Raw genomic sequence first — 27,949 nt, forward strand, 5'->3', positions numbered from 1 at the left:
CAGTGTCCATCCGCCCAGAAAAAGAGGGCTGTGCCCACTTCCGCCCGCGTCCCGCAATCGCCCACGCGTGGGAGCCCACGGCAGACGCCGAGGGGACGGCGGGCGGCGCGGCTCTGTGGGAGGAGGAGGGCCGGGGTCCGCTGCGGGCCAGCGTCGGGCGCGAAGTCCCGGCGCGGAGGGATCCGGGGCGGGATAACCGTTGGCGCGCGGCCTGTAACTGTTGGTGGCGGCGGGCGACGGCGGCGGGCGCTGAGGGGACGTCGCCTGGACCCGCACGTCGGGTCTGCCTCTGTTCGGGCTCCAGCCTCCAGCCGGGTGAGGCGGGGCCTGCGCGGCGCCGTCCCCAGCCCTGGGCGGCCGGCCCGGGCTGGACTCTCCATCGCGGGGGGCGGCGGAGGAGCGGGGCCTGGAGGGGGCGGCCGGCGTGCGCCCTGTGCGGCGGGGCGCGGACGCGGGGAGGCCCAGGGAGGAGCCGGGCCGCGGGGCCGCTCGCCGTCCTCACGGCTCCGGGGGCGGCCGCCGCCCTGACACCCGCGCCCCGCGGCGCGCCCAGGGCCGGCCGGAGCCGTCGAGAATGATGCGGCCGGCAGGGCGCCGTGGTGCTCGCGTGCGGTGTGGACGCGGCGCGTGTGGGCCGCGTCGGAAGTGGGTCGCGGGGCGGGGGCCGCGTGAGGAGGGCCGCAGCGGGGCCCGTGGGTCCGGGACGGCGGTCGGGACGGGGGCTCGGGCAGCGGCTCCCCCGCGCGCGCCGCCTCGGGGCCGCGTCCGCAGCCGCGCCGGGCGGGCCGCCCCTCGTCGTCCCCCGCGTCCCGGGGCAGCGCCGTGTCTGCTTGCGTGGCCGCGGGCGCCTCGTGCCCGTCCCCGGGCTCGCGACAGCCTTCCCGCCGGCGCTGGCGTCTGCCGGGCGGCCCTGCGCGGGTGTGGGCGGGAGCCCAGGCCACTGGCGGCCGGAGGGGCCGGGCTGTGGGGCTGATGAGTGCGGCCAGGCGCGCTGTCGGGCAGACGTGCCGGCAGCGGTGAGGGCGCCGTCCCCAGAGCGGCGGCTCTGGCACTTTCCCGAGGGGCGAAGTGGGCGGTGGCGCGCTCACCGGGAGGGACTCTGCGGGCGCGGCGGGAGGGAGACCGGGGTGGGCGGGCGGGCGGGTCTGGCGCGGGGCGGCCGCCGGCGCCCGGGAACGCGGCGGGCTGCGCGTCCGGCGCGAGAGGACGGCCCGAGGCTCGACGGCTTCCCCGCGCGTCTGTTCGTAACTGCGTGGGAGAGGAGGTCCTCAGCTGGGGGAAGCCTTCGCGTCGGCCCCCGCGCTCGGCCCCGCCGGGGAGGGCGCTGCCCTGGGAAGGCGTGTCCTTCCTCCAGCGCTCGTTTTAGCATCTCAGCTAAAGCAGCGGGGACGGACGTCGGCGCCGCCGCGCGCACGTGGGAGAGCTGCCCGGCCGCCGCACAGCCGTGCGCTGGGCCTCGGGAGGGAGACGGGCCGCGGTTAGCTCCGGGCCGGGCCTGCTCTGTAAAAAGCCGATCTTTACAAAGATGACAACGGCCGCACTGTCGAGACGGGCGGATGTGATCGTGTGCATTGAGCGTTCGCGTTCATTTCCTAGCAGGGAAGGAGAATGACTGGACGCGCCAGAGCGAGAGCCCGAGGAAGGGCGCGCGGTCAGGAGACGGTGCAGCACGTGGGCGCCGCTGCGGTGAGTGCTCTGCCCGTCCGAACTGTAGAGAGGTCTGTGCAAACAGAAGCGTGGTGTTGTTAGGGCTTTACCAGCCGAGGTTGTTGGCACTCGGTTTAAAAGCCGCGTCCTGCGAAGGAGGTAGGAGCTGAACGAGGAAGATCGTGTTCTGTTTCCTGAGGATGTTAGAAGCTGGTTCTTGACTTTAATGGAAGAAATTTCTTTATAAGAATAAAATATTTGATTGCTAATTTAGATCAGTTTTGGTTGAGTGCCTAAGACTTGTTTAAGACTACTTATTTTCTCTGATGTCTCTGAACTCTTGACGCAATAAGATTGCTGTTTATTTGCATTCGACTACATATACCTACATGTATTTGCATACAACTGCAGAGTCAGCAGCCTGGCTGTATTCAGCCCAGATCTCAGCAGCCACCAGCGGAGGGGGAATTGGTTGGCCGTGGACGACAGCGAGGAACAGTAGGAGCAACAGCCAAGTCACAAGGTGAAGGGAGAATAAAAAGAGCTTGTGTGTGTGCATGTGTGTGTGTGTGTACACACGTACGTACTATGAGACCTGAAATGGTAACCAGTGTACACACTCTTTATGAATTAAAAGGGGTCCCCGTGGTCCCTTAAAGTATAAGAGGATCTCTCTCAAACTGCGTTCTGCTACTGAGTGGGATACCACAGAATTTCTTTTCTCCTTGGAAGTGAAAAAGCATATCCTTGCCAGGACCCCAACATTACCTAGTACAAAGCAAATAAATTCTACACTAATCGTAAATTTGCTTATGCATTAAGAGATCATACTAGAACATTCTCTCAACATCTTTAGTGGCTTCATCAAAAACTTTAACATTTGTAACACTGATTTATAAAACACATTTTTGTATGTTGTATTGGTTCACCGTTTCTCAGATGCGAAAACTGAGGTCAAAATTGTGACAACTGGTAGAGTCAGAGTGCCAGTTCTGATTCCCAAAATTGTGTATTTTCATTGCATTATTGCAAAAATGAGTTATTTGACTACTTGATATAAGATTTTTCTATGGTTATTGTTTGATTTTGGTATAGGGAAAAAAGAGCCATACATACAAGGGGAATTAATGTAGTAATGTTGGCTTTTAAACTCTGGGCTGGGCATGGGAAATGGGCTATTCAATAAAATAATGTTGACGCAAATGGATGACTAGAAAACAAAGCTGGTTCCCTGCTTTATTCCTTGCATTAAATTCCCATGTATTCCAGATATTTAGTCATAACCACTGAAATGCGTAAACATTAGGAGAAAACATGGATGAATCTAAAATAATCTTGAAGTGGTATAAATTGAACTGACGGATACTGTCAGTGTCAAAAGGCAAACTGGAAACTGACTGAAATGATAGAAGACAATTTCCTTGATACACAGCATTCCTAGAAATCCATGATATCAACAAACTGATAGGAAAGTAACAAAGGAAATTAAAGGGCAATGCACGGAAACATGCAGAGGCCAGTGAAAACGTTAAACCTCATCGTTAAATTTAAGTGGACATTTTTTGCCTGTTTATTCTTTATTACTTTATTGTTTGCCTGTGTTGCCAATTGTAAAACTGGCACTTGTGCTCCTTGTATTGTCTAATTCTGCTAACTTTTGGATGGCATTTTGTAATGCGTAGCAATTACATAATTACGTAATGATGCCCTTTTACGAGCATTTCCACTCAAGGGAATATATCCAACAGACACTGGGTAAGTATAATATGATTGTGTAAGGATGTTAACTACAATACTTAATACCCAGAAACTGGAAACACCTAACCCGTTAGAGTAAGGTAAAGCTACTGTACTTTAACAATAGAGTGCCATTGAGCCATTTTTAAGAACAGAAATTCACCTGAGCTATCTCAAATGAAAACAAGTTGTAAAACAGAATTGTTTATATTTTAAGTAAATACCTGCGTATATTTCTGTATAGAAAATTTTGAGGAAAAACACATCACTTGTTAATAGTCCTTCTTTTGAAGAGTCAACTAGAAGACAAAAGGCCTTGGGATCAGCTCGGTGGTGTAGTGATTAAGTTCGTGTGCTCTGCTTCAGCAGCCCAGGCTTTGCAGGCTCAGGTCCCATGTGTGGACTTACACACTGCTCGTCAAGCCATGCTTTGGTATCTCACATAGAAAACAGAGGAAGATTGGCACAGGTATTAGCTCAGGGACAATCGTCCTCAGCAGAAAAGAGAAAGATTGGCCATAGATGTTAGCTCAGGGACAATCTTCCTCCCCTCCCCCAAAAAAGCCTTGTATTTGTTTCTATATATATCCAATTACATGTTACTTTCTGGTATAGGATGTTTTATTTTTTTAATGAAGGTGCTTGGTGAGAATTCGTTTCTGGACATTAACCTCTTTAAATTTATAGAATTTTACCTAATCTCTTTCTCCTCTAATCTTGATGCCTCAGTTCTTTTGAAACATAGGATATTTGACATCTTCAGCTGTGTTCAACATAGAAAAATTTCATTGAAATAAAACTGTACAAAAAGATGTGCTGAAGCTGTTTGAAAGACATTTCTGTATTCAGCCTTAATGTGCAAATAAAATGGTGGACAACACTTTAATTTTTAAACATTCTCTGTATTGATCTTCATTAATAATTTTTTTAACAGTTACTCATGAATTTAAATTTAATTTTATGAAACTCAGTTCCCCATCTGTAAAAAGATAATACCTACCTTTATAGATAAGGATCGTTGTAATGATTAAAATGCAAGGCCCTATTTTACCACTTTTTGCTGCTTTTGTAAGTACTATACCTGGGAAGTGCTTGTCACAGTAAATTTTCAAATATCTGCTATGTTTTAGGAATTAAAACAACAAGTTTAACTGATTTATTGTTAATGAGACATTGTTTAGGCCCTTGATTTTCATTCTAAAGGGGGGTGTGGATACCTTGAAGGACTCCTAAATAGAACAGTAGCAAGATCTGATTTGTGGTTTCAGTAAATCACTTTGGCAGCTGCATGGAAGGAGGAATTAGCAAGATTTCCAATTTTGTCCATTCTGAAGTCTGTCATCTTTATAGATTGACAGCTCATCAACCTTTGGCTAAGTATAGTAATAGCAGTACTATATGTAGAAAGAAGAACAGTCTTCATCATTGCTTATATTCAGAAACTTGCAATCAGATTTTTGCATCCAGAACTGCATTTTTTTAAGACAAATTCGAAATTTCCAGGGAGAAATTAAAATCATCAAATCAAGCCTTTATGACCCATTATTGTTATCAGGTTGGATTCAGTATGCTGGACCTGTGTTAGTATAGTTAACTACCCAAGGCCGTGCATACTTTAAACTGAAAGTCTTTGGGATGAAAAGTTAACAGAGAGACAAATGTAAACAGTTGACATATTTAAAGGACTTTTAAATAAAACCCCTGAAAATCATGAGGTACAGGAACCAACATATTTAGCAGCACCTTTAAAGTGCTTTATAAATGATACTCTCATTTAAAATTTATTACATGCCTGTGAAGTTTATTATTGTCAATTTTTCAGGTAAAGAAATTGAAGCTCACAGTAATTTGTTTCCAAGGTATATCAGGAACTGATATATTTTGTTTAAGCTATTGTTTCTTCTCTAATGAAGTCTAAAAGTTGGCAGTTCTGGGCTAATTCTGGCATTTGTCGTCGGAAGAGAACTGGGCTCTTTGATTTTTTTGTTTTTGTTGTCCTGAGTCCATGACTTGCATCATTAAGATTTATGTTGGGTTCAGAATGTATGTTTGAGCTCCCTCTTGTGATCGCATCCAGATTCCAGGCAACATTAGCAGAGCAAGGAGCATGGAGAACATAAAAGCCAGTCATCAACTCTCCTCCTGAAGCACTTGCCCAGAAGTTTCATCCAGTAATTTCTGCTTAAATCTCTTAGGCCATCCTTACCCACAAGGAAGGTGGAAATTCTAGTCTGTTAGGCATATTACTCCGAAAATAAACTTTTTTTTTTAAAAAGTGAGAGATTGATTATTGGCTAGTCAACTAATAGTCTCTACTGCACAAGACAACACATGTATCAATTGAAAGCTAGGATTTTGACACCCGCCTACAAAGCCCATGTTCATTCTTTCGCCCACATCATACTATCAATATGAGATATTTAATTATATATTTTACACAAATTGAAGGACTTAATAATTTAGGATATTATAACCACAGCTTTTGCAACTAAGCATGAAGTGACAGTGATCTGTCCCAATAGGAGATGTGCGTCATGGCCATGGGATATGCACAGGCCCATCCCATCCATTGGGCTGGTTCTTAAGGGAATTAGACCCATTTTAGACTTAAATATTCTAATTCATGTTATACATTTAAACTGCATAAACTACCAATTCCTTTGGCTATAACTGCATCACAAAACTTGTAGAAGATACCGATTTAAGGCTCTTAGGTTGTTAGCAGACTTATGGTACAGAAAAATAATTTCCTGGTCAACAAACATGCTCCTAAGTTCTTGAATCACAGTCCCGTTGTCTTGCCCTTGTAAAGGTGTATATGTCTTATAAGGGAGCAACTTAATTTGCCTAGGGCAATGACAGGAAAGACTTTATGGAAGAAGTTACAGCTATGGGATTAGTTCCCTCTTTGGCTGGCAGATACCTAAAACATTTTGATGGGATTGTTATTTAGCACCTCAGTAGCCTTTGGGTTTCATATAATAGTACTTTGGAAATTAGTATTGTCATTCTTTATTTCATGTTTCATATTGGTTAGGTGTATAATTTTTTTTTTTTAAGAACTCCAGATATCTGCTGGGTTTCAGGAGTTATCATTAGCAGAGAGAGGAGGTCGTCGTAGAGATTTTCATGATCTTGGTGTGAATACAAGACAGAACCTGGACCATGTTAAAGAATCAAAAACAGGTGGGTTAATTATTAAGAATGCAGTTTCTTGAGATTGCTTTTCAAGTACACAGCACGGTGAATTGAAGCACTGTATTTTACCTGTTTATTTGTATGACGCATTATTAGGAAGAAAAAGCACATTTGGTCAAGCATCCTGCATGGCTTTTCTGTTTGCCTCTCTCTCCCTTTTGGTTTTGCTGAAATAGGTTATAGATGTTTTTAGCTGCACTGAAACATCACCAGGTCACTTTTTCTTTGAAAACTTTTCATCATAAAGAGACTTGGTTGGTTATGTTGTAAGTGATTTAGCCTAAGGAGGATTTATTTCTAAATGTATGCTTTTAGGAATTTAGATAGAATAGTAGTCCCCTAAGTCAGATGTCTAAGAACTTTCATGTTGTCTGCTACTCTTAGTCTTTTGTTTACAGAATTATATCTGCCTTGTCATGTTAGGAAACATTTCAAGGGACAGTAAACTTGATATGTTGTTAATTGACTGTGACTGACTTTTACAGGTTCTTCAGGTATTATAGTAAGGCTAAGCACTAACCATTTTCGATTGACATCTCGTCCCCAATGGGCCTTATATCAGTATCACATTGACTATAACCCATTGATGGAAGCCAGAAGACTGCGCTCAGCTCTTCTTTTTCAACATGAAGATTTAATTGGAAGGTGTCATGCTTTTGATGGAACAATATTATTTTTACCTAAAAGACTACAGCACAAGGTTATTTCAAATACCGGGGTGGAAAGAGGGGAGATGGGGGATTTCCACTTCACAGCAAACTGCCGTGATCTAGGGTAGCTTTAGAGAAACCCCCGTGGTCTCCTGTGGGATTTGACTTGTGATAAATCCAAGGGGTACTTTCACATTATTGTATCATTCTCAAATCCACCCGAGTAACTCGATTACAATTAAATTATAATTACAATTAAACTGTAATACAGGCACTGAGCCACTCTCTGCTCATAGCCATTGTTTTTTTTAAATTTAGAACTTTATTTCCGTTGTTGCCTTATTAAGCAGTCATTATGTGATTGGGCTTAGTTTGCTTTTAACAATTAAAAGTTTGGTTTTCTATCCTCTTGCTTCAGGTTACTGAAGTTTTTAGTCAAACTCGAAATGGAGAGCATGTGAGGATAACAATCACTTTAACAAATGAACTCCCACCTACATCACCAACTTGTTTGCAGTTCTATAATATTATTTTCAGGAGGTATGTTAGTATTTTTTAACAATAAGAAAAATGTAAAAGTTACAGAAAAGTTGAAAGACCTGTACAGTGAATATCTGTATACTTAATCCCTAAATTTTACAGTGGTTTGTTAAGATCGTTGGTTTACTCTGAATTGTAATCATTTTAAGGTGTTGTGTACTGATAGAAAACTATTTGTTTGCTTTTAGCAAGTATTAGGTCTTTAACTTCCCAGTTTGTGTTGACATTAGATTTTTTGAATACTATTTGAGCTTATGTTAAAACCACATGTATTCTTAGGAGCTTATCACTGACTTTATATTCCTTTTCCCCCACAGTGGATACCTATTCAGGAAGGACAGGATTTAGGTCTATTCAGATATACTTCTTCCATCATAGGACACATACTGCGTGCTCTATGATTTGCTTTCAATGTAGATACTGTATTTTACAAATCCAAAATTAAGATAGCTGTTCTACAAAGAATTTTTTCCCTTTTGGGTGAGAAGCAATCTTGATAAGGCTGAAATTTGCACGGGAATAATGAGACATTAAAACTTGGATTTGTAATTTACCTTTTTAAGTTGGTCATAAGAAATCTGTCAGTGGTGATATGACTTCATTTTGATGGATACTTGGTTTGATTTAATGCAATTGGTCGATATATTTTCCTCTCAGTGAGGAGATGGCAAACTTTTTCTGCAAAGGACCAGATAGTAAACATTTTAGGTTTTGTTTTGCAGGCCATATAGTCTCTGTCTCAACTGTTCAACTCTACTGTTGGAGCATGAAAGCAAGCCATAGAGCATATAAATGAAAGATCATGGCTGTGTTCTAATAAAGCTTTATTGATGAACACTGAAATTTGAATTTCATATAATACAGGCATCATTAATTAATCTTTTGATTTTTTTACCCCTAACCTTTAAGAAATGTGAAAAACCGTTTTTGGCTCCTAGGCCATACAAAAAACAGCAGGTGGGCTGGATTTGGCCTGGCTGTTGGCCATAGTTTGCCACTCCCTACTCTAAAATTGTGGTATCAGAGATACTTAGCAATATTCACTTCTCTATTCTGACCTTTGAATTTCTAGGCTTTTGAAGATCATGAATTTGCAACAAATTGGACGGAATTATTACAACCCAAGTGACCCAATTGATATTCCAAATCATAGGTTTGTATGAAGTGGAAAGTTTCTGTTCCTTAGGCTTAATCACAAACTTTGAAAGTGATGCTCTAATGTGAAATGACTAAATTTACTACTGTAGCTGTTAATGATACCCATCAGATTAAGTGAACATTTAATTTAACTTGGCTTGAATAATAAAGAAGACATCCCAGAATATTTGGATTAAAAAAATCAAATATTCATCTGTCACTGGGGAAGCATAAAGAGTTGTCCAACACTAAGTTTGTATTTGTTCTTAGGTAACAAAATTCATCAGTTAGTGATTGCTTCACAAGTTACTGTAGTGTATCAAGGTTGCAGCACAACTGGTTTTTAGGTTTATTATAGTAATTAGAGATGCTTTTGGTTAGATTGGCAGCTTTTTTGAGTCTTAGGCCAATATGAAGAATAGTTTAATAAAGTTAGTATATTAATTTAAAATGAAACAAACTTATTTTATTATTATAAAGTAACTTTCATTGTTGAAGATCTTAAAAAGATAGATCTTTGTCTGGAACCATGTAAAACTTAGAAATAAGTAAATTTACCCAATGAAAAACTTTTGTACTTTAGACCCAGTTAGTAAAGGTGAAAAACACAACTTGATACATGCAAAATATGTTTGGATATTCATGGAGGTTGATTCATGGCTCTCATTCTATTTGACAGGTTGGTGATTTGGCCTGGCTTCACTACTTCTATTCTTCAGTATGAAAATAACATCATGCTTTGCACTGATGTCAGTCATAAAGTCCTTAGAAGTGAAACTGTTTTAGATTTCATATTCAACCTGTATCATCAAACCGAAGAAAATAACTTTCAAGAACAAGTTTCTAAAGAACTAATAGGTTTAATTGTTCTTACCAAGTAAGACTACTTTTAAAATGCACAATAGTCAATTTTGCAAGTTTTAAGATAGTGTGGCTTTCTAGTCCTATAATGTAGGATTTAAAGTTGAGTGGTGGGAATAGCACAAAATGAGGGAAGGGTATTTGTAACCTTTCTCAATAAGAAAGTTTTTGGGGGAACATACTCATCTGAAAAGGACAAATGTCTAATGACTTTTATCCTTTAGTTTTAATTTTATTTTCTAATAGTAATTTAGTTGCTTCCCCATCCATGTAGCATAGTCCTTAAATTCTTCTCCCTCTCTCTTGCCGTAACATTGGCTATTTCTAAGTGATTTGAAATTTTATTTTTTAGAGAGTACACACTGTCTAGTCTCTCTTTTTAGTAATATTTCTACACATTTTAAGCAAGTACCAATAAATCTCAACCATTCCATAGGTATAACAATAAAACATACAGAGTAGATGACATTGACTGGGACCAGAATCCAAAGAGTACCTTTAAGAAAGCAGATGGTTCTGAAGTCAGCTTCTTAGAGTACTACCGGAAGGTGAGAAGTTCATGTTGATTTTATCTTTTTAATGTGAAGTATTTAGACATTAGAAAAAAACCTGAAGTATCTTCAGTAGAATTTTCTAACACATGTACCTTTGGAACAAGTTGCTTTTAAAGCTGTATATAAATGTTTATTAAGGCAGTTACAGCATAGTTAGTTTTAGCTCATGAGATGTGAAGTGCCCTGTCCTGGTTCCTTTTTTGCAGTAGAATGAAAGATTACGTTTAAACTTAAGCATGTGGAGGACAAATATATAGGATACTAGGTGGTAAACAGTACAAGATAACAGCTTACCATACTGTCCCTTATTCTGTAGCCAACTCTTTGTTTTAACTTCACCTAGGGATTGTGGGGGGTAAAGATCTCTGAACCTTCAGCATCAGTTGTGCGAAATCTGCCTGTGGGTTAACTCTGAACTTTTGTTTTGCGCATTGACAGAATTCAGACAGGCTTATTTCCCGCAGACTAGATCAGTCTGTTGGGTGATCTTCTAACACTAGTTTTATAAAGATGATTTTAGCTTTTGGCACGATCACGCAATTGAAAAAAACACCAAAGGCAAAATAATAGCAAGAAAGAACCACTACTGACTAGGAGAAAATAAAATGTTCATATAGGAATGCATACTAACCCTGTTTTAGTATTCACAGACAAGGAGGTCTGGCCCCTAAATCCTTAGATGATCACATTCCACTTGACAGTTAAAATTGTCTGTTAAAAGTGCAGGAAAAGTGTTTCTAGAAAACATGTCAATTAAAATTTTAAAACTTGTCTTTGAAGTGCTAAAGTTTATCTCATTTTGTTCAACTTTCAGAAGATTATTTCCTTTTTCTAAAAAACTGGATAAATGAGCTGCTTTGTGTTTATATCTCGTGTTAGAAGTATGCATCTGACTTTTGAAATGGCTTCTTGCTGGATGTCTGTTATTGCCTCGTCTTCACTGCAGTCAAGGAATCAGATGTCACTCTGAAGGGAAATGATTCTCTGAGAAGTCCCATTAAGAGCTGATCTTATTCTGAGCAAAATGAAAACAGGCCAAGGGTCATCTCAGCTTGATTTCCCTACTGCTGTTTTCAACCTCTTAACTCCTTAAGGACTGAAGGATGTAAACCAACCATGTTTAACCTAGATTCTTCTCAGTATCAGAGGTTACTCTGAGAAAGGAGTTTTAGCGTTTTCTGTGGTTTATTTTAATAACCACTGTCAGGGATGGGAAGAGTTGGTATATATCAACAGCAAATATAGAAAGCAAATATATTTTTCATATAAAAATATGAAAGTTTGATTTAAACCTGAAGCAAGCAACGTCAGGGAAAATTCTCCCCTTCTCTGACTAGTATTAAATCTTACATGCTACCTTATTCTTCTTGACCTTTTAAATTTTGACATACTTAAAGATTCTGCCCCAGGCCCCCGGTTACTGTATATTTACTCACTAGGTGATCTCCAGTTTTATCTATGCTAAGACTTTAGGTATAGTGTGTTAATGATTCCTAAATGTCCAGCTTTAGCCTAGACACGTTTAAGCTCATTTGTTCTAAATATTCTGTGTGACCAACACTGAACATGTTACATCCCCACCTGGTCACTGTGCAATGCTCTCGATCAGTGCAGGTAATATAATGTCTACAGAGTCAGGGATTTTGTAGTTTATGTACCCTCCAGGGCCTCAGTAGGCACTCAGGTATTTGAGTGAATGAACAAATGGATAATGGATAATTCAAACCTCAGACGTCCGTGCTTCTCTCCTTTACCTTGTATAATTGTTTATCAGATCCTATCACTGTATCTTGCTATCTGAAATACCTTCATTTTTTTTCTTTTTGAAGTGACTACCATCTTCTGTTTAGGCCCCATTTCTCTCACTTATTCAACTAGTGTCTTAGTTTTCATTTCACCTGCCTTCTGATCCATTTTCAAACTCTCACAAATCTGATGTTGCTTTTCTTCTACCCAAGTAATTAAGTGGCTTCCCGTTGCTCCTGTGTCTTATTTAAGCTCATTGGTCTTTATCCAATGAAAGTGTGAATGATATAGCCCCTGTCTGCTTGTTCATCTTCTCATCACTCACCCTGGCCATCTGTCCAACCATAGGGCTCCCTCTGCCTGAAACACTCGGCATGCTTGACTTTTGCTCTTAGGTTTAGATCTCAGCTCGGATGATTTCTTCAGGGAAGACTTGTCTCGCACTCAGGGGTAATCAGGTGTCTTTAGTAGATAAAATTAATCAAAAGGGGATGGAGTTAAAATATTTGAAAGAATCAAGGTATTCTTAGGACTTCCTAGTAGAAATGCAGCTTTAGTAATAAGTGATGGCTTGGTTATATTAAAGATAATGTTTTGGAAACAGTGAGAGAAAAAGGCCCTTGGAAGAGAAGATCATGGTCAGTTTTTTTTTTTTTTTTTTTGAAAAGATTCAACAGTAATAAACAGAAGTGAACATGCTAGATTTTTAGATGTAGAAGAAACTGTTAAAGAGTTGACAGGCTTTTGTTTAGGCCCTAAGAATATAGAAAGGGGCATGCCAAAATTCTGTTATGAGGAACTGTGCATTTAAGGCCTTTTGATGAAACGGTGAGAATAGGAACATTGCTGAAATCACTCCCACGCTTCTACCTATATATTTGCCGAAATAAATGATGTGTGAAGAGGATGACTGAACAGACCCCGAATAAATATTGATATACATGGAACAGAGGTCAGATATGAGTGTTCTTGAAATGTTCTTTTCTGAAATACAAAAATTAACTTTTTTCATGAATGGTTAGTAAAGAGTTCAGTATAGGACACAGTCAAGGACAGGCTGGAATTCATGGTCTCTTAACTCATGAGGATAGGTGGCCAGGACGTTGTCATATGATAGGAGTAAGGGATGGGCAAGTACCTCATAGTCTGTGGATGAGAAACTAAGACTAAGGAAATGGCCATGATGATACCACTGTTGTGTGCTTAGTGGAAAGGTGCGATTTTTTTTTTAAATAAAAAGTTAGAGCTAAATTAACCAGGATGTTAAAAGATACTAGGAGAGAATACAGAAGATGATAGGAAGGAGGCTCTTTAAGACACAGGGCCAGAAGCTCTAGTGGAGATAACTCAATAGAAGTCTGTAGAATTGCAGAGCTGAGCTGGTGGCCAGACAGCCATCTCATAGATTATATCATGAACATCATTTTTTGTCTTTTTACAAGTTGTGTAAAAACTTATCCTACACAGTGGTTGCATGTGGGAAATCTTAAGATTGGGATTTTTTTTTTCTTCTTCTTTTTTTCTTTTTTTTGAGGAAGATTATTCCTGAGCTGATCTCTGCAGTCAATCTTCCTCTTTTTGCTGAGGAGGACTGGCCTTGAGCTAACATCCATGCCCATCTTCCTCCACTTTGTATGTGGAATGCCAGCCACAGCATGGCTGGCCAAGTCTTGGGTAGGTCTGCACCTGGGATTTGAACTGGTGAACCCTGAGCCGCTGAAGTGGAGTGTGCGAACTTAACCGCTGTGCCACTAGGCCAGCCCCAAGATTGGGATTCTTAATACTACTAAATTGAAATTCGACTTCTTCGAAGTGTCATTTTATAAAAACCTTTCCTAATTAAAAATGTCCGATAGCATGCAAACCTCTTCCTTTCCCTCATTTATTCTTATAGTGAGACTTCTTTTGTAAGCTACTTCTCACTATAATAGGAGTAGTTTCAGAGAAATTGTGCTGTGGTGCAGACCAGGAGTTATACGGACTCCTCTTTGTAAACCAAGAAATCAAAAATTGAAGTCAATAGAATTGGGACTAAAAGTCAAGAACTTAGAACCTTACTATCCTTGACCGTTTGAGTTTTTAGGAAAAAAGATGAGGTACTCAGTAAAACATATAAATCACAACCTGTTCTAGTAGGGTTAAAGACGCATTTTTTAAACTTTACTTGGAATCTGATACCAGCTTTGCTCTGGGCATCCATGCTTAATTTAAAAAATCAAAGCATTTGTCCATTGACATGTTCCTAAAGGCGTTTACTAGTGATACCTTTCTCTCCTGAATAGCAATATAACCAAGAAATCACTGACTTGAAACAACCAGTCTTGGTCAGTCAGCCTAAGAGGAGGAGAGGCCCTGGTGGCACTTTACCAGGACCTGCAATGCTCATTCCTGAGCTCTGCTATCTTACAGGTACTGTTGAATTTTGTTTACTAAAATGAAACCACTAGATCATTTTCCCATTCTGTTCTAGAAGTCATTAAACATTCCGTTACCCCCTTCCCGCCATTCCCCCCCAAAAGCCCTTAAAGCTGCTTTGTCTCCTTGGAATTTCTTTTCACTTATCACCCACCCTATACTCTATATATTTAGACATGATTTTTGTTTCTTTAACGACACACCTTTAAATGTTTTATTGAAAGGTCTAACTGATAAAATGCGTAATGATTTTAATGTGATGAAAGATTTAGCTGTTCATACAAGACTAACTCCAGAACAAAGGCAGCGTGAAGTAGGAAGACTCATTGATTATATTCATAAGTAAGTCATCTACATTCCACTGGGGTATGGTTTCAATTTTGTATTATTTTATGTGGGTTTCAGGGAGTGACTCCTCTAGGGGGAATGACAAAGTAATTTTGTTTTCCTTTGGTATTTGCCATTTTGGGATGGACTTGTTCTTCGTATTTCTAAGTGAGGCTACTATTTGTCAGAAAATAACAAAGTTAAACTTTGTAGCCCACTGCCCTTCCAATTCTTCTGTTAAAAAAAGGTAATAGAACAGAAAATGGAGATATTTTTGAATAAGTATTTTCTCTCTTTGTTATAGCATCAGAGAGTTTACTTTGAGAGGAGATAGTTTGGGCATTAGAATTTTGAATTAAAGGATATCATGAAGGGAAACATAGTTGTGATGAGAGCAAAATAGGTTGTACTTCTGTGTTTCCTAACATTCTCACTAGAATTTCAATCCTAAGAGAAACATTGAAATTTATTGTAGGTTGGAGTGGATCTCTGTTTGACTGTGTCTTTTAGTTTTTGCTGTGTTTCCTTCAGTTTAATGGTATGTAAATATGTTAAATTTACAGAGATGATAATGTTCAGAGGGAGCTTCGAGACTGGGGTTTGAGCTTTGACTCCAACTTACTGTCCTTCTCAGGAAGAATTTTGCAAGCAGAAAAGATTCACCAAGGTGGAAAAACAGTAAGGCAGTTCTTAAAGTTGTCAATCAAATCAGATTCTCAATAAAGTAAGCAGGAATAACCTAGTTATATGCCAGTATGGTTCTATCCTCACCTCTCTCTTCTCCCCCTACCACACCTCTACACTCTATCCACTAATGTGAGCAAAAGAGGAGGAGATATGGAAGCACTAGAGGATATGAAACCTGTGCCTTTGCCCTCAAAGTAATCGGGGAGAGTTAGCTGGGTGGCTTAGTTCTTTTTTTTTAATATTCTGAATTAGTTATGTTAAGGTATAGGAGAATTCTGTGTATCTATTTCGGTTGATATTTTGTCTGCCACAAAAGTGATATTTTACATGGAAAACCTCCTGATTTATTGGACTTCCTTTTTGCCTGGCCTATTTGTAAGGATATATATTAAATACTGTGATGCTTTTTATATTTTATCTTCAGAAAAGGAAAGCAAGTACTCTAAAAATATTTTTTTCTATAATCAAGGCACTGTAAGTGCCAAAAATTTAAAGGTCCCTTCGTTGAAAACTAGGCCCTTCTGCCTTCTAAATGTTGTATGAATAACAACCTAATCATGTAGCTTAATATTTTAGTTACAGTTGTTTTTATTATCCCTTGTAGAAATAATAAAATATAAATCACTGTAGAAGGGTTGATGGGGAGGTGGGGTTGGACATATAAAAAGCACTGGTTTCCTTCATCTGATGAATATCACCAGGTCGCTGTGCTTTAAGTTTGTTAGCTTTCTGCCTTGCTGACATGTTTTTGCAGCTTGCTTTTAGTATCTGACACCTCAGTCAAGTGCTTAACTTTCAAAGCCTTATATTTTATATCTTTTATCGTGAGAAAAGTAACACTTATTCTTGTAAGATTTTAGAAAAGATTAAGGAGAATGTAGCTAAAGCTCTTAGGAGAGTGCCCGTGTGAGTAAGCACTGGAGTGGCAGCTGTTCATCTGACTCTTTTTTTAAAAAAATTGCCGTCATCCTTTGGATACAGTTTTGTGTCTTTTTTCCCCCACTGAGGGCATTTTGTCTGTCACTATAGTCCAGATTTAAGAGGAGTACTCCAAGCTTCAGATTATGCCATCATAGAATTACTGAAGACTTTTCGGCTTTATCACTGAGAATTTACAATGGAATTTACAGTGTCTCTGAACTTTCTTCTAGTTTGATTACAATCCACAATTTGCAGATTGGTCAAAAGAAACACGAGGTGCACCATTAATTAGTGTTAAACCACTAGATAACTGGCTGTTGATCTATACTCGAAGAAATTATGAAGCAGCCAATTCATTGATACAGAATCTATTTAAAGTTACACCAGCCATGGGCATACAAATGAAAAAAGCAATAATGTAAGTTTATCATGTCATTTCTACTCTGAAGAATTGATTAGTAGCCATTTGGAGGGTGTGGGGACTCAAAAGTGGTAAAACTATTAAAAATGTAACTAGATTATCTTTGTGTAAAGATCTGATTTAGTTCTCTATAATATGGATAAACAAACATATTTTAATAACTCAGAATGGGTAGGAGAACCAGCAGGACTGTTTCTCAAACTGTTGCTGCTGTATATGTTGGAAACAACCTTTTGCCTAAATGACTACTCGTGGTGTTTTAGTTCACATTTTATACAGAAGTGTTTCATGTGTTATAATCTATAGGAACTTTTTTATGCATGGTAAATTTTTGATTACTATTTCTGAAGGTTGGATTACATGTTTCCATTCTAGGATTGAAGTGGATGATAGAACTGAAGCCTATTTAAGAGTCTTGCAGCAAAAGGTTACATCAGATACCCAGATAGTAAGTAGCTAATTGATACATAGGCAGTTGTCCTGGAATGAGTTATTTTAAAAGGGGCATTTGTAAATCTTAGAACTTACATTCATTTTCCAAATGCTATAATTAGGTTCCCAAACTGGCCACAAAATCTATATTTTACCCTCATAAGGTAGCTGAATTAATGCTGGCTTTAGTTGTGTGCCTAAGGAGCTTGTTAGTGTGCACTGCCAACAATGAGGAAGGGATGGAGAAAAACAAAACTATCTTAAATTTCTTTAGACTCAAAGGCTTTAATTATTCTAGGAAATTTGGGAAAAAACAAAGGCACAATAGTAAAAATCAGTACTTAGTTGTTCAGCACACACAGAACTATAATTAATAGGTGGCAAAGACAAATTTAACAATAAACAGCATATCTGTGTTGCTTTAAACCTGAGGAACTGGCTTCATCTAATCTGTTCCCATTTTTTGCCTTTCGTCTCATACTTAAACCCCATAGGTCAGATGATTATTACAAGGTCTGGAATAACAGACACCACTGGTGGGAAAATTATTTTGTTGGGGGCTCAAGAAAAGAAAGATAAGAATATGGGGCTGTAATTTAGAGAATAAAACAATGAGTTAAAGAGCTGGTTTCAGCTCTAAAACTTAACTTGCATCCCCAGAATTTAGGCAAGGGTTGGTTGGTTTGTTTATTTTCCAGCTTTATTAAGATGTGATTGACATATAACATTGTTTAAGTTTAAAGTGTACATTGTGATGATTTGATACATGTATATATTGTGACATGATTACCACAACAGGGTTAGTTAACACCTCCTTCACCTTACATAATCACAAATTTGTGTGTATGTGGTGAGAATATTTAAGATCCACGCTCTTAGCAGTTTTCAGGTACACAGTACAGTCTTGCTAACTATGGTCACCATGCTGTACGTTAGATTCCCGGAATTTAGTCAACTTAGAACTGGAAGTTTGTACCATTTCACTAACATCTTCTCATTTTGGACAGGAGTGTATTTAGATCAGGCACTCTATTTTGTCCCCTAAATTGTCCATGAACTTTATAGGAAATTTCATAGTTTGATCAGATTCTCAGGCCAGAGCTTTAAAGTTTACAAGCTATGATCCTAGGTGGGTCATGAGTAAATGAAAACTGTGAGCATTTTTTAGTGTTTTGTTTGTCCACCTGTAAGTTATCACTAACTTGTTTTGCCCTATTCTCTATCTCTAAATTATTCCAAGTTGGTAATAGAGCATATTTAACTGAGTTCTCAGGTTTTAATGGTATTCATTTTTAAGTTGTTTTCTTAACACCATTTCTTCTCTTTATTAGTATCTATCCCTTAGTGGAACATAATAAGCAGTATCCAAAAGTTAGTCATACTTTTTAGCTGTATGGCAAAGATGAACAGTAAGATAAATGATTGTGTTTTTACCTTTTATACGCCACACGTAGGTTTGGTTTCCTGTCTTCTTCCTTGAACTTAAACATCAGTTTCCTAATTGTTTGTAATGAGGACATTTTGTTTGTTTTTAGGTTGTTTGTCTGTTGTCAAGTAATCGGAAGGACAAATATGATGCTATTAAAAAATACTTATGTACAGATTGCCCTACTCCAAGTCAGTGTGTGGTGGCCCGAACCTTAGGCAAACAACAGACTATCATGGCCATTGCCACAAAGATCGCCCTACAGATGAATTGCAAGATGGGAGGAGAGCTTTGGAGGGTTGATATGCCTGTAAGTTTGATTTAATTTGCATATAAAATTTTTAATTGCCATCTAAGAAAAATGGATTTACTCTTTAAATATTGTTGGTATTCTGTTGTATCTGAAATTATAATATTTTTATTACAGCTAAAGCTAGCGATGATAGTTGGCATTGATTGTTACCATGATACCACAGCTGGACGGAGGTCAATTGCAGGATTTGTTGCAAGCATCAATGAAGGGATGACCCGGTGAGTGCGAATTGGTACCTGTAGATTAACTGTTAGACATAGACAAAAGAGGATGTCAGTCCAGGGGCTGCTGTGTATGAGGTCTGTGAGGTACAAGAGTTGTGTTAATTCTTTTTTTTAATCTGCTGACTTCTGTTACATTATATCCAACAAAAAAGTTAGGGAAGAAAAATAATTAGAGCTACCCTAGCATTTTTAACTTTCTTCATTGGCCCTTAATCTGTAATAGTCAGACTGCATTTTAGGTTATTTTATTATGGTTTGTATTTGGGGGGGCGGGCATCTCCTTAAATGTGACCATCTCTAAAAACTTTTTTGTTTAATAATTTTTACTGACCAGTAAAATGTAATTCCAAGTTTTCACATTGACTTTATTTTGGAAAACCACATGAGTTCACCCAGTCAGTTGTATTTCAACATAGTGAAATTATTTGTCAGTGCTTTTCTTAGAACTGAGAGAATTGCCTAGAATAGGAAAAAATGAAAATTGAAGATATCTTGATATATCACCTTAACTAATGGGTATATTTCAAAGTCTTTTATCTTTTAGAAGAGTGAAGTCTATAATAAATGGTTTCTCAAGAGTATAGCAGTAAGAATGTGCTTCCATGTGTATTGAGATGTAAACCTAGGAGGCATCTCTGGTTGTATTATGGTTTAAATTTTATCTTTTCTTCAGTAATGAAATTATAGTATTGACTTATAATAAAAGAAAATCGTGTGGTGTCTATGAGGGATTTACTGTATCTTGTTACTTTAAGATTTCATAAACTACTTGGAGATGTTAGCAGATACCTTTAAAGGAAGCTAAAGATCACGAATTGCTAAGAGCAAAATAAACATCATAGAATAATTGAAAAAGGGAAAAGTTCTAGACAGTTGAGTTCTCACCTTAGTCATGGTTTTTCTCTGAATAGCTGGTTCTCCCGCTGTGTATTTCAAGATAGAGGACAAGAGCTAGTAGATGGGCTCAAAGTCTGCTTGCAAGGTTAGTCTCCTGTGGTATTTTCATTCTGTCTCTCAACTGCGGTCTTCAAGAAATTATCCTAAGAGCTATGTTATTGAACAAATGCACCCAGGATTTGACAGAAACACACCGTATGTATCCTGTGTTAATGCGTTTCAGACTTTCTGGCTTTCTTTCAGCTGCTCTGAGGGCGTGGAACAGCTGCAATGAGTACATGCCCAGTCGGATTATCGTGTACCGGGACGGTGTGGGAGACGGCCAGCTCAAGACACTGGTGAACTACGAAGTGCCACAGTTTTTGGATTGCCTAAAATCTGTTGGTAGAGGTTACAAGTAAGCATGTGAATTGTAAAGTATTTTTTCTTTATAAAATCACACCTTTTAATCTTTGACATTAGTGACACAAGTTGATAAGAAGGTAAGTGAGAGCCTAACCTCATGGGTGCAGTAGGAATAATTTGCCGGGGGGCAGTTTCTCCTGCAGATTTTTCATGGAGGCGGAGAGTCTGGAAACAGAGAGTGGTAGTGTAATGTGTCCGTTCCTTCAGAGAGTGACACATTGAGACACCTTTACCAATCGTCTGCCTCCTGTCTTTCTCACCTAAAGCCTTCAAGTGCAGGGATCTGATTATTCCAGTATATCTGTAGCATCCACAGAATTGATTATTGGAATAAATATTCCAGATAGTCTTAACTTACTCTTTCTTGATCTCATTGTACAGTGAATTCTTGTTTAATTTCTTTGTGAACTCAACCAGACTGGCACTTGATCAGTAAGATGATTGGCACATGATTGGTCTCCTAGGAGGAATGATTTTACTTCCTTGTTTTAGATGACAGGCAGAATCAAGGGTAGTGCTAGACATCTGAATACTGCTCTTGTCCGCATTTGAAACCCATATTGGTTTTTGCCTTCCTCTATTCTCCTACAGACATTTTTGTCCATGCCATTTGGCAGTAAATTGCATGCATCATCTCAAGATACCGGTTTTAATAAGTTACGTTGTTTAACTTTTGCTCTTTATCAGATTGTGAGCAAGTTGAGACAAGGGACTGTTGTACTAGGAGCTTAGTGCATAATATATTAAAGATCTGTGGATTTGATCTTTTAAGGATGCTTAGAAAATCCAGGAGGCTTACTTGCATGTGCTTACATATGCATATTTAAACACTGATTATTTTTATGAGGACTTTTCAGCCAGCATTTGATATCACTATAGAAATGAGGGATGTCAGAAGTCCTTGACCATAACCGGGCTCAGTGTGATTTTATATGGCCTGTGGGCTGAGCACTTAAAAGCTTGTTTCTTATTTCTAGCTAAATTGGAAGGTACTTCCAAGTCATCTTTGGCCAAATTCTAAAATATTCCTTCTAAGTGTTGATTCTACACATTTCTTTCTTTTTTTTTTTCGGAAGATTAGCCCTGAGCTAACATCTGCTGCCAGTCCTCCTCTTTTTGCTGAGGAAGCCTGGCCCTGAGCTAACATCCGTGCCCATCTTCCTCTACTTTATATGTGGGATGCCTACGACAGCATGGCGTGCCAAGCGGTGCCATGTCCGCACCTGGGATCCGAACCGGCAAACCCCGGGCCACCGAGAAGTGGAACGTGCGAACTTAACCACTGGGCCACCCGGCCGGCCCCTACACATTTCTTAAAATGAGACTATTATGCCAGTAAATTCTCAGAGCAAGTCAGGGATGTTTATCTCTTTTGAAGTAATTGTGTTTCAGGTTAAAATGCTGATAAGCATTTTTCTATATTTTGGAAATGAAGGTTAATCTTCTTTCCTATCCCCTTAGAACTTGTATTTTTCTCACTAAAATAATGGTAATAATTGTATTTTCTTTCAGTTTTGAAAGTTTTGTCAGCTTTGTATTCTCTCTGATGTAGCTTTTCTGTTTGTATGGAGTGGGGTGGGGCTGGGAGTAGAGGAAGGTCTAAAATGGACTACTGCTTTCTGAGTCTTTGTTTTTTTAGTATATTTAGCAGTCAGCATTTTCCAGTCTTTGTTGCCTCTGTCTCATATCTAGAGAGAGAAATTTTCAAGAAGTGAAGAGTAGAGGGAAAAGTGTGAGTTCGTCTTCTTTACTTGCGCTGACTATTTGGGATACTGGGAATACACCCTGGTGGCCATGCTGGGGCCTACGTCTCTTTTTGTTTGGGTCTTTTGAGCCCTTTGGGTTTGGTTGCCAGAAGGATTGGTGGAAACAGCTCTCAAAGAGAAGATTCTAGCCCTAGTGAGTGAGTATCTGTGAACAGGGTGGTCCTCAGTGTTGTAGTATTGAGCTTGGGGAGGCTGTTGGGTCTTGCCTCTGCACTGCCCTTCAGCTAATAGGATACACTGTTGCAAGGAAGGAGAATTTAAATTGATTTCTTGGACTAATACATGGCAAACTATTGCATAACATAGATTTCACATTTTGAATTATGCTGTTATTGGTGACTGCAAAGATTAGTGATCAAGAGCAATGTCTTAAAATCAGAATTGGGTTAATCTCAGCTTTGTCTTCATCTGTGAAACAGGACACAATTAACCAACGTTGTTGAAAGGAATAAATGAAAGTCTTTAGTGGACTTCATATAGTACCTAGTAAGCACTCAGTAAATGGTAGATAATTTGTCTAGAAAACAGCTTAAAATTGTATATAATAGAATAGTATCCATGAATGATTCCTCACTTTGAAGAAATGCAAAGTTTGGACTTAAATATTTGTAGTTATCCCTAGAAATACAATATTTATCTTTTAATTGACATGTTGATGTTAACTTTTTATAAAGATACATCATGGATTAGCTCATCTAGGATGTTTGATATAAGAAGAAATCAGTCACTTCAACATTCTTATGTCTTGTCTTTCTGTCACCGCATTTACTAAATTGTTTCTTGTGATGTCGCAGGACTAAAATCTACTTTGTCTTTTGGTTCCTGACATTGTGGCTTTGTTTTATCCAGAGCTATTATAGTTAGACAGCAGTAGACTACATGAGTAGATAGTGATATTTCTCAAAATTGCCTCTGCTTATTTAAGTAAAATCACCTTCCTGTCCCTTCTATATCTGGTTACTACTATCGTGAAGAGGAGCACAGTTAATCATTGAACAGAAGTTCCCAATTTGGAGCCCTTTTGACCATTTATGCAGACAGTGTACTGCGAACCCCCCACCCCAGTCAAACATTACCAGGTCCATGGTACATGTAAAGCCCTCTGCTTCCCAGTGTTGAGAGTAAAGTGTATTTATACTCGAAGGAAGTAATGTTTTATTTGGAAAAAGGACACAAGAAAAATCAAGGCACTGATAATCGTAATATTTATCAAGTGCTTTACATGTTGTTATTTCATTTATTCCCAAATGGATATGTGTATTCAAGAGTGACTGTTTCAAACAGTGGATTTGAAATGAACCTTGAAGAGATGGATAGAAAACAGTATGAAAGGTACTCAAGCTGACTACATACATCCTGCCAGTTAAAGGGCTGCCCTCAGGAGAGTCACGAGACATGTGAGCAGGACAGTGGGTCCAATCTGATAGAGAGCTGGAAGTTCACCAGGCTCCAGAAAGGGGTTAGTCTTGACATAGGAAGGCCAACTGAAGAATTGGGGAGGGAAAGGAGAAAAAAGGGAGAATTCTGGTGTCGATGTGGATAGGCTGAGGAGTGATTGAGCCACGAGAGAGAGAGAGAGAGAGAGAGAGAGAGAGATCCCTGATACATTGTGAACCAGTAATTTTGAAAAGCACTAAGTTAGACTTTGAGACTACTCAAAGATTTTAGAGTTAATATCTTCTTCTCCACATAGTAGAAAATGCCCATTGGAAAGCATTTCAAATTGTGAACTTTGAGGACATGCTGGATTTAACATTTAGCGTGATAGGTATGTACATGCTTGGTCTGTTGATGAAACATCCATATGACCTTGTGTCACAGGGCATATGTATATGCCATTTTGTTTTCTACCCACAATCTGTTCCTGGTCCTTACTCCAGGTCCTTACAAGTTGTGGAATCTTCCTTCATAACTTGGATAGACAGTATGCCCCAAGAGGGATATGTGTTTCTTTTAAATGGAGTATATGAATGTCTGGATGATTCATTATCCTGAAAATATGACTGACTAAACGTAGTTACATTCATCATCATCTTTAAGCCCAAGACTGACGGTAATTGTGGTGAAGAAACGAGTGAACACCAGATTTTTTGCTCAATCTGGAGGAAGACTTCAGAATCCACCTCCTGGAACAGTTATTGATGTAGAGGTTACCAGACCAGAATGGTAAGTTGTGTATGACTGTGTGAAGATTGTTTTCTGTTTTGTTTTTTTGAGCATGGCCTCTATACTTCAGCAACTTTAACACATTTACTTTTTAGTTCTTATGCTATGTTTCTTATAAATACTAAAGTCTTCAATTAGTCTGATCTAATATTTTTGCTAAAGCCCATGATTTATTAATGTAGTGTCTGAAATGGTGAACAGAGTTTTCTCTATGCAGTTTTTCTTTGGAGGAAAATGTCTGTGACGTTAATTATACATACACAGGTTAAGAGGTGCTGCTGTAGATGGCATTTTTTTTTAAATATGTGTAACCTCATCCACAGATTGTTGTTTTCTAATCAGAATTTTTAGATCTGTAATGCACTTAGTTACCCAAAGATCAGGAGTTGCAGATGAGAAAGTAGCTTCTGAGTAAACAAAGTTTTTTATGTAACCTTGGGCTACACTCTGCCATAAGAAAACAAGAAAGCCAGATAGAACATTCCAGGGCATGCTAGGCATCCGGTAACAGTCTTAGTACACAAGGGTTCACCTGGAAAGTCATGAAACTTGGTTTCTCAAAAGCCCTTTGTGGGGATGGATGTATAGTGTGGTAAGTCATGTTCATAATGGCAACCTTTATTAAGTCAATCCAAATTAATGCCCTCCTCCTGAGAGTGAATAGTTAAGACAGTTTCTGTTTTTATATGTAAACGTTTTGGAGCCTTTTTTAAAAAAGGCAACTTTAATCAGGATGAAGGGTCAGCCTAGGTGCCAAGTTTATATGTGGAACACTTTTCCTGTATGAACCTTGGGTAGATGAGGCATTACTGTACTAACTTTATGTAGACAAATGGTAATAAAATACAAATTTTAGTTCTTTTTAGTTCTATGTGACAGTAGAAATTTTTATTTCGAGAAGTATTATCTTGGATTTCTGTCTTTGTCTCAGGCAGATGTTAGTTATGACAGTACTTCAGAAGGATGCTAACCTGTTGGGGGAAAATCAGCCAAAGAAGACAAAATGGCTAAAATAATAACTTAGCAAATTCATTTCCTGCAGGATTCTCTAACCAGTCAGAATGACCTCTTGCTACTTTCTAACATAACTGCTACTCTGGTAAACAAGCTCAGGTGTAACACTGACCTGGAGACAACTAATTTAAACAAATTGGATAAAATCCAAGTAGAATTATGGAGTATGAAAAAATTTCATTACTCTTTATTAGGTGCTATTCAAATACTTGGAGAAGTCCACCTTTAATGAATATCAGAATCATTTTTAGTTACCAGCACTTTGAATAACAATGTGCTTAAATTGAGAAATAAGGTTTTGATTCTAGCTCTGTTGTGATTTCTCTGTTCTTTTGGGCAAGTCATTTAACATTTCTGAAACCCTCATTCTTCTCAAAAAAACTGTAATCTGTTGTAGATCAATTCAGATTTTATAATTTCTCTAGTTTCAATGGACATGATAAATTGCAGAGTTAATTTCCTTATATCTTTACCAGGTTAAATTACAATATCTCTGGATTGATGTTTTATTGGTATCAAGAAAATGAAAAAAAGTCTGATGTTATATTTATGTTTGCACTACTTGGTTTTTGTTTTACCGTTTGTGTCCTATACTAGTTCTATTTATATTCTTTCATGTTCTCTTTCTCTTAAATACTTGCTTTAAATCCTTAATGATTACAATTAGTTAAGTATATCTTCATTAAATAACCTTGGGAACAGAGGGGGAGGTTCTGTGGTGAAAGCATTATTTTGGGAATGACAGTGCATGAAGCTTAGACATCCTCCACTTGCCCCGCTGTTGCTGCCTTCCAGAGCCTCTGTTACTGCTCAGTCATCTCCCTCAGACGTAGAGTGGAAAACAGTGAACTGTAAGTGTGCATCATTGTAATTAGCCACCATGTCAAGTGTTTGTTAATGCCCTGAGGCATCAATGAGAAGTGTTTAAAATATAAATAATAGTGGTTTCTGAAACATCTTTCCAAACTGGTTCCTGAATAACAAGTTTCTGAACTTCAAGGAAGCACAGTATGTCTTGAAGAGATTACGTAACATTAGTATGCAGGATCTTTTCACTGTAAGAAACTTTAATCATCTTAATTTTAGCTTTCAAAAAGATAAGCCTTATATACATGTGGCTTTTTCTTTTGTAATTCCAGGTATGATTTTTTTATTGTGAGCCAGGCTGTGAGAAGTGGTAGTGTGTCTCCCACACATTATAATGTCATCTATGACAGCAGTGGCCTGAAGCCAGACCACATACAGAGGTTGACTTACAAGCTATGTCATATCTATTATAACTGGCCAGTAAGTATTTGTAACTACTGATATTTCTTCACATCAACGAGATTCACTTTTCAAAATCGAATTGCTGTGTGTTCAAGGGCTTGTTAATACTGAGATTTACAATCTTAGAGAAGCTAGATTTAGAGTAATAGAACCTTTTTCTTTCTTCAAAGGGTGTCATTCGTGTTCCTGCTCCTTGCCAGTACGCCCACAAACTGGCTTTCCTTGTTGGCCAGAGTATTCACAGAGAACCAAATCTGTCACTGTCAAATCGTCTTTACTACCTCTAACCTACAGAAGAAGATAAGATGTAGCTATTTTTTCTTTTTGAAATGATAACTTTGGGATTTTTTAAGCTTTTTGTTTTTTAACTGTTATCTTTCTAAATGAAACTTGGGAAGGGAATTATTTCTAACATTGCTTATTAACTGACTTATAGGTAAAAATTAAGATTTTATATTTTATCTTCCATAAATATATTGTATTTTTTGTTTTGAAAAAATGTGGATAAGGTTCTTTGTATTGTAAACAGACTCTCTTAAACTATTTGAAAGGTGGAAATTCACTTGAAAGTACTTTCAGGAGTGAGCAGGTCCTACTTGTAAACCTTTATTAACCTTATTTTTGAAGTCTTTATTTTGAATTTAAAGGAAAGAAAAGTCATAAAGTGGGAAGCTCACTACAATCGAAAGGTAGGGTTTTATTTGAGTATCTGATATCTCATATTTTAATGATAAAAGCTGCCATTAAGTAACCCTAACAAGGTGTAGGAGAGATTTGAGACTCTATGGAGAAATATGCTTATTTTTTATTTAATTTGGGGGGCTAGGTGGTAAAAAAGTTGAGAAGTTTTATATCTTTGTCCAAAGAACCTTTTTAAGACACTTTAACAGAAGAGGCCTGTAGTCTGTATTAACATTACTATTTATTTTGTTTTGCAACTGGGACATCATTCTATTTGTTATAAAATAAAATTGTAGTGATTGTCACTTTATTTGAGTAACAGTGTAGTTTTTGGTTTTACTGAAAGCATATGCATTTTCTTTCCATTTAATGTATTTCTTAAACTGCTGGAGAGTACACTCAGTCAAAAGTATACAATTTCATTTATAAAAGCTAAATTAGTGTCATTTATGAAGTTCAGTGTCAGTAAAATTCTGCTAGAAGATGCTGCCACTTGCAATATTAATAATATAAGA

At 38.7% G+C, this 27,949-nt stretch overlaps 1 protein-coding gene across 2 annotated transcripts; it reads left to right on the forward strand.

The window, feature by feature from the left end:
• Positions 1-27,744, forward strand: PIWIL1 (piwi like RNA-mediated gene silencing 1). Of its 2 annotated transcripts, none has more exons than XM_023647342.2 (21): positions 1-315; positions 1,597-1,686; positions 2,059-2,170; positions 6,445-6,570; positions 7,068-7,282; positions 7,651-7,772; positions 8,845-8,925; positions 9,589-9,786; positions 10,207-10,318; positions 14,353-14,479; positions 14,710-14,827; positions 15,376-15,490; positions 16,651-16,838; positions 17,217-17,289; positions 18,809-19,009; positions 19,127-19,230; positions 20,148-20,218; positions 20,377-20,530; positions 24,345-24,470; positions 26,624-26,771; positions 26,924-27,744. In XM_023647342.2, the coding sequence occupies exons 2-21, from the start codon at positions 1,609-1,611 to the stop codon at positions 27,038-27,040; spliced, it is 2,586 nt and encodes an 861-aa protein (XP_023503110.1). In that variant the 5' UTR covers positions 1-315; positions 1,597-1,608; the 3' UTR covers positions 27,041-27,744. The 2 variants fall into 2 exon arrangements, with proteins under 2 accessions (XP_023503110.1, XP_023503111.1); XM_023647343.2 differs by having other exon boundaries at positions 4-315; positions 1,600-1,686.
• Positions 27,745-27,949: the final 205 nt, after the last annotated feature.

The sequence above is a fragment of the Equus caballus genome, chromosome 8 (assembly GCF_041296265.1).
Source record: "Equus caballus isolate H_3958 breed thoroughbred chromosome 8, TB-T2T, whole genome shotgun sequence".
Classification (NCBI taxonomy): domain Eukaryota; kingdom Metazoa; phylum Chordata; class Mammalia; order Perissodactyla; family Equidae; genus Equus; species Equus caballus.

Coding starts and splice junctions, on each gene's coding strand:
- PIWIL1 (XM_023647342.2), top strand. CDS start 1,609: ATGACTGGACGCGCCAGAGCGAGAGCCCGAGGAAGGGCGCGCGGTCAG. Junction 6,571..7,067: donor TGTTAAAGAATCAAAAACAG/GTGGGTTAATTA, acceptor TGACTTTTACAG/GTTCTTCAGGTATTATAGTA. Junction 19,010..19,126: donor TTTGGAGGGTTGATATGCCT/GTAAGTTTGATT, acceptor TTTTTATTACAG/CTAAAGCTAGCGATGATAGT.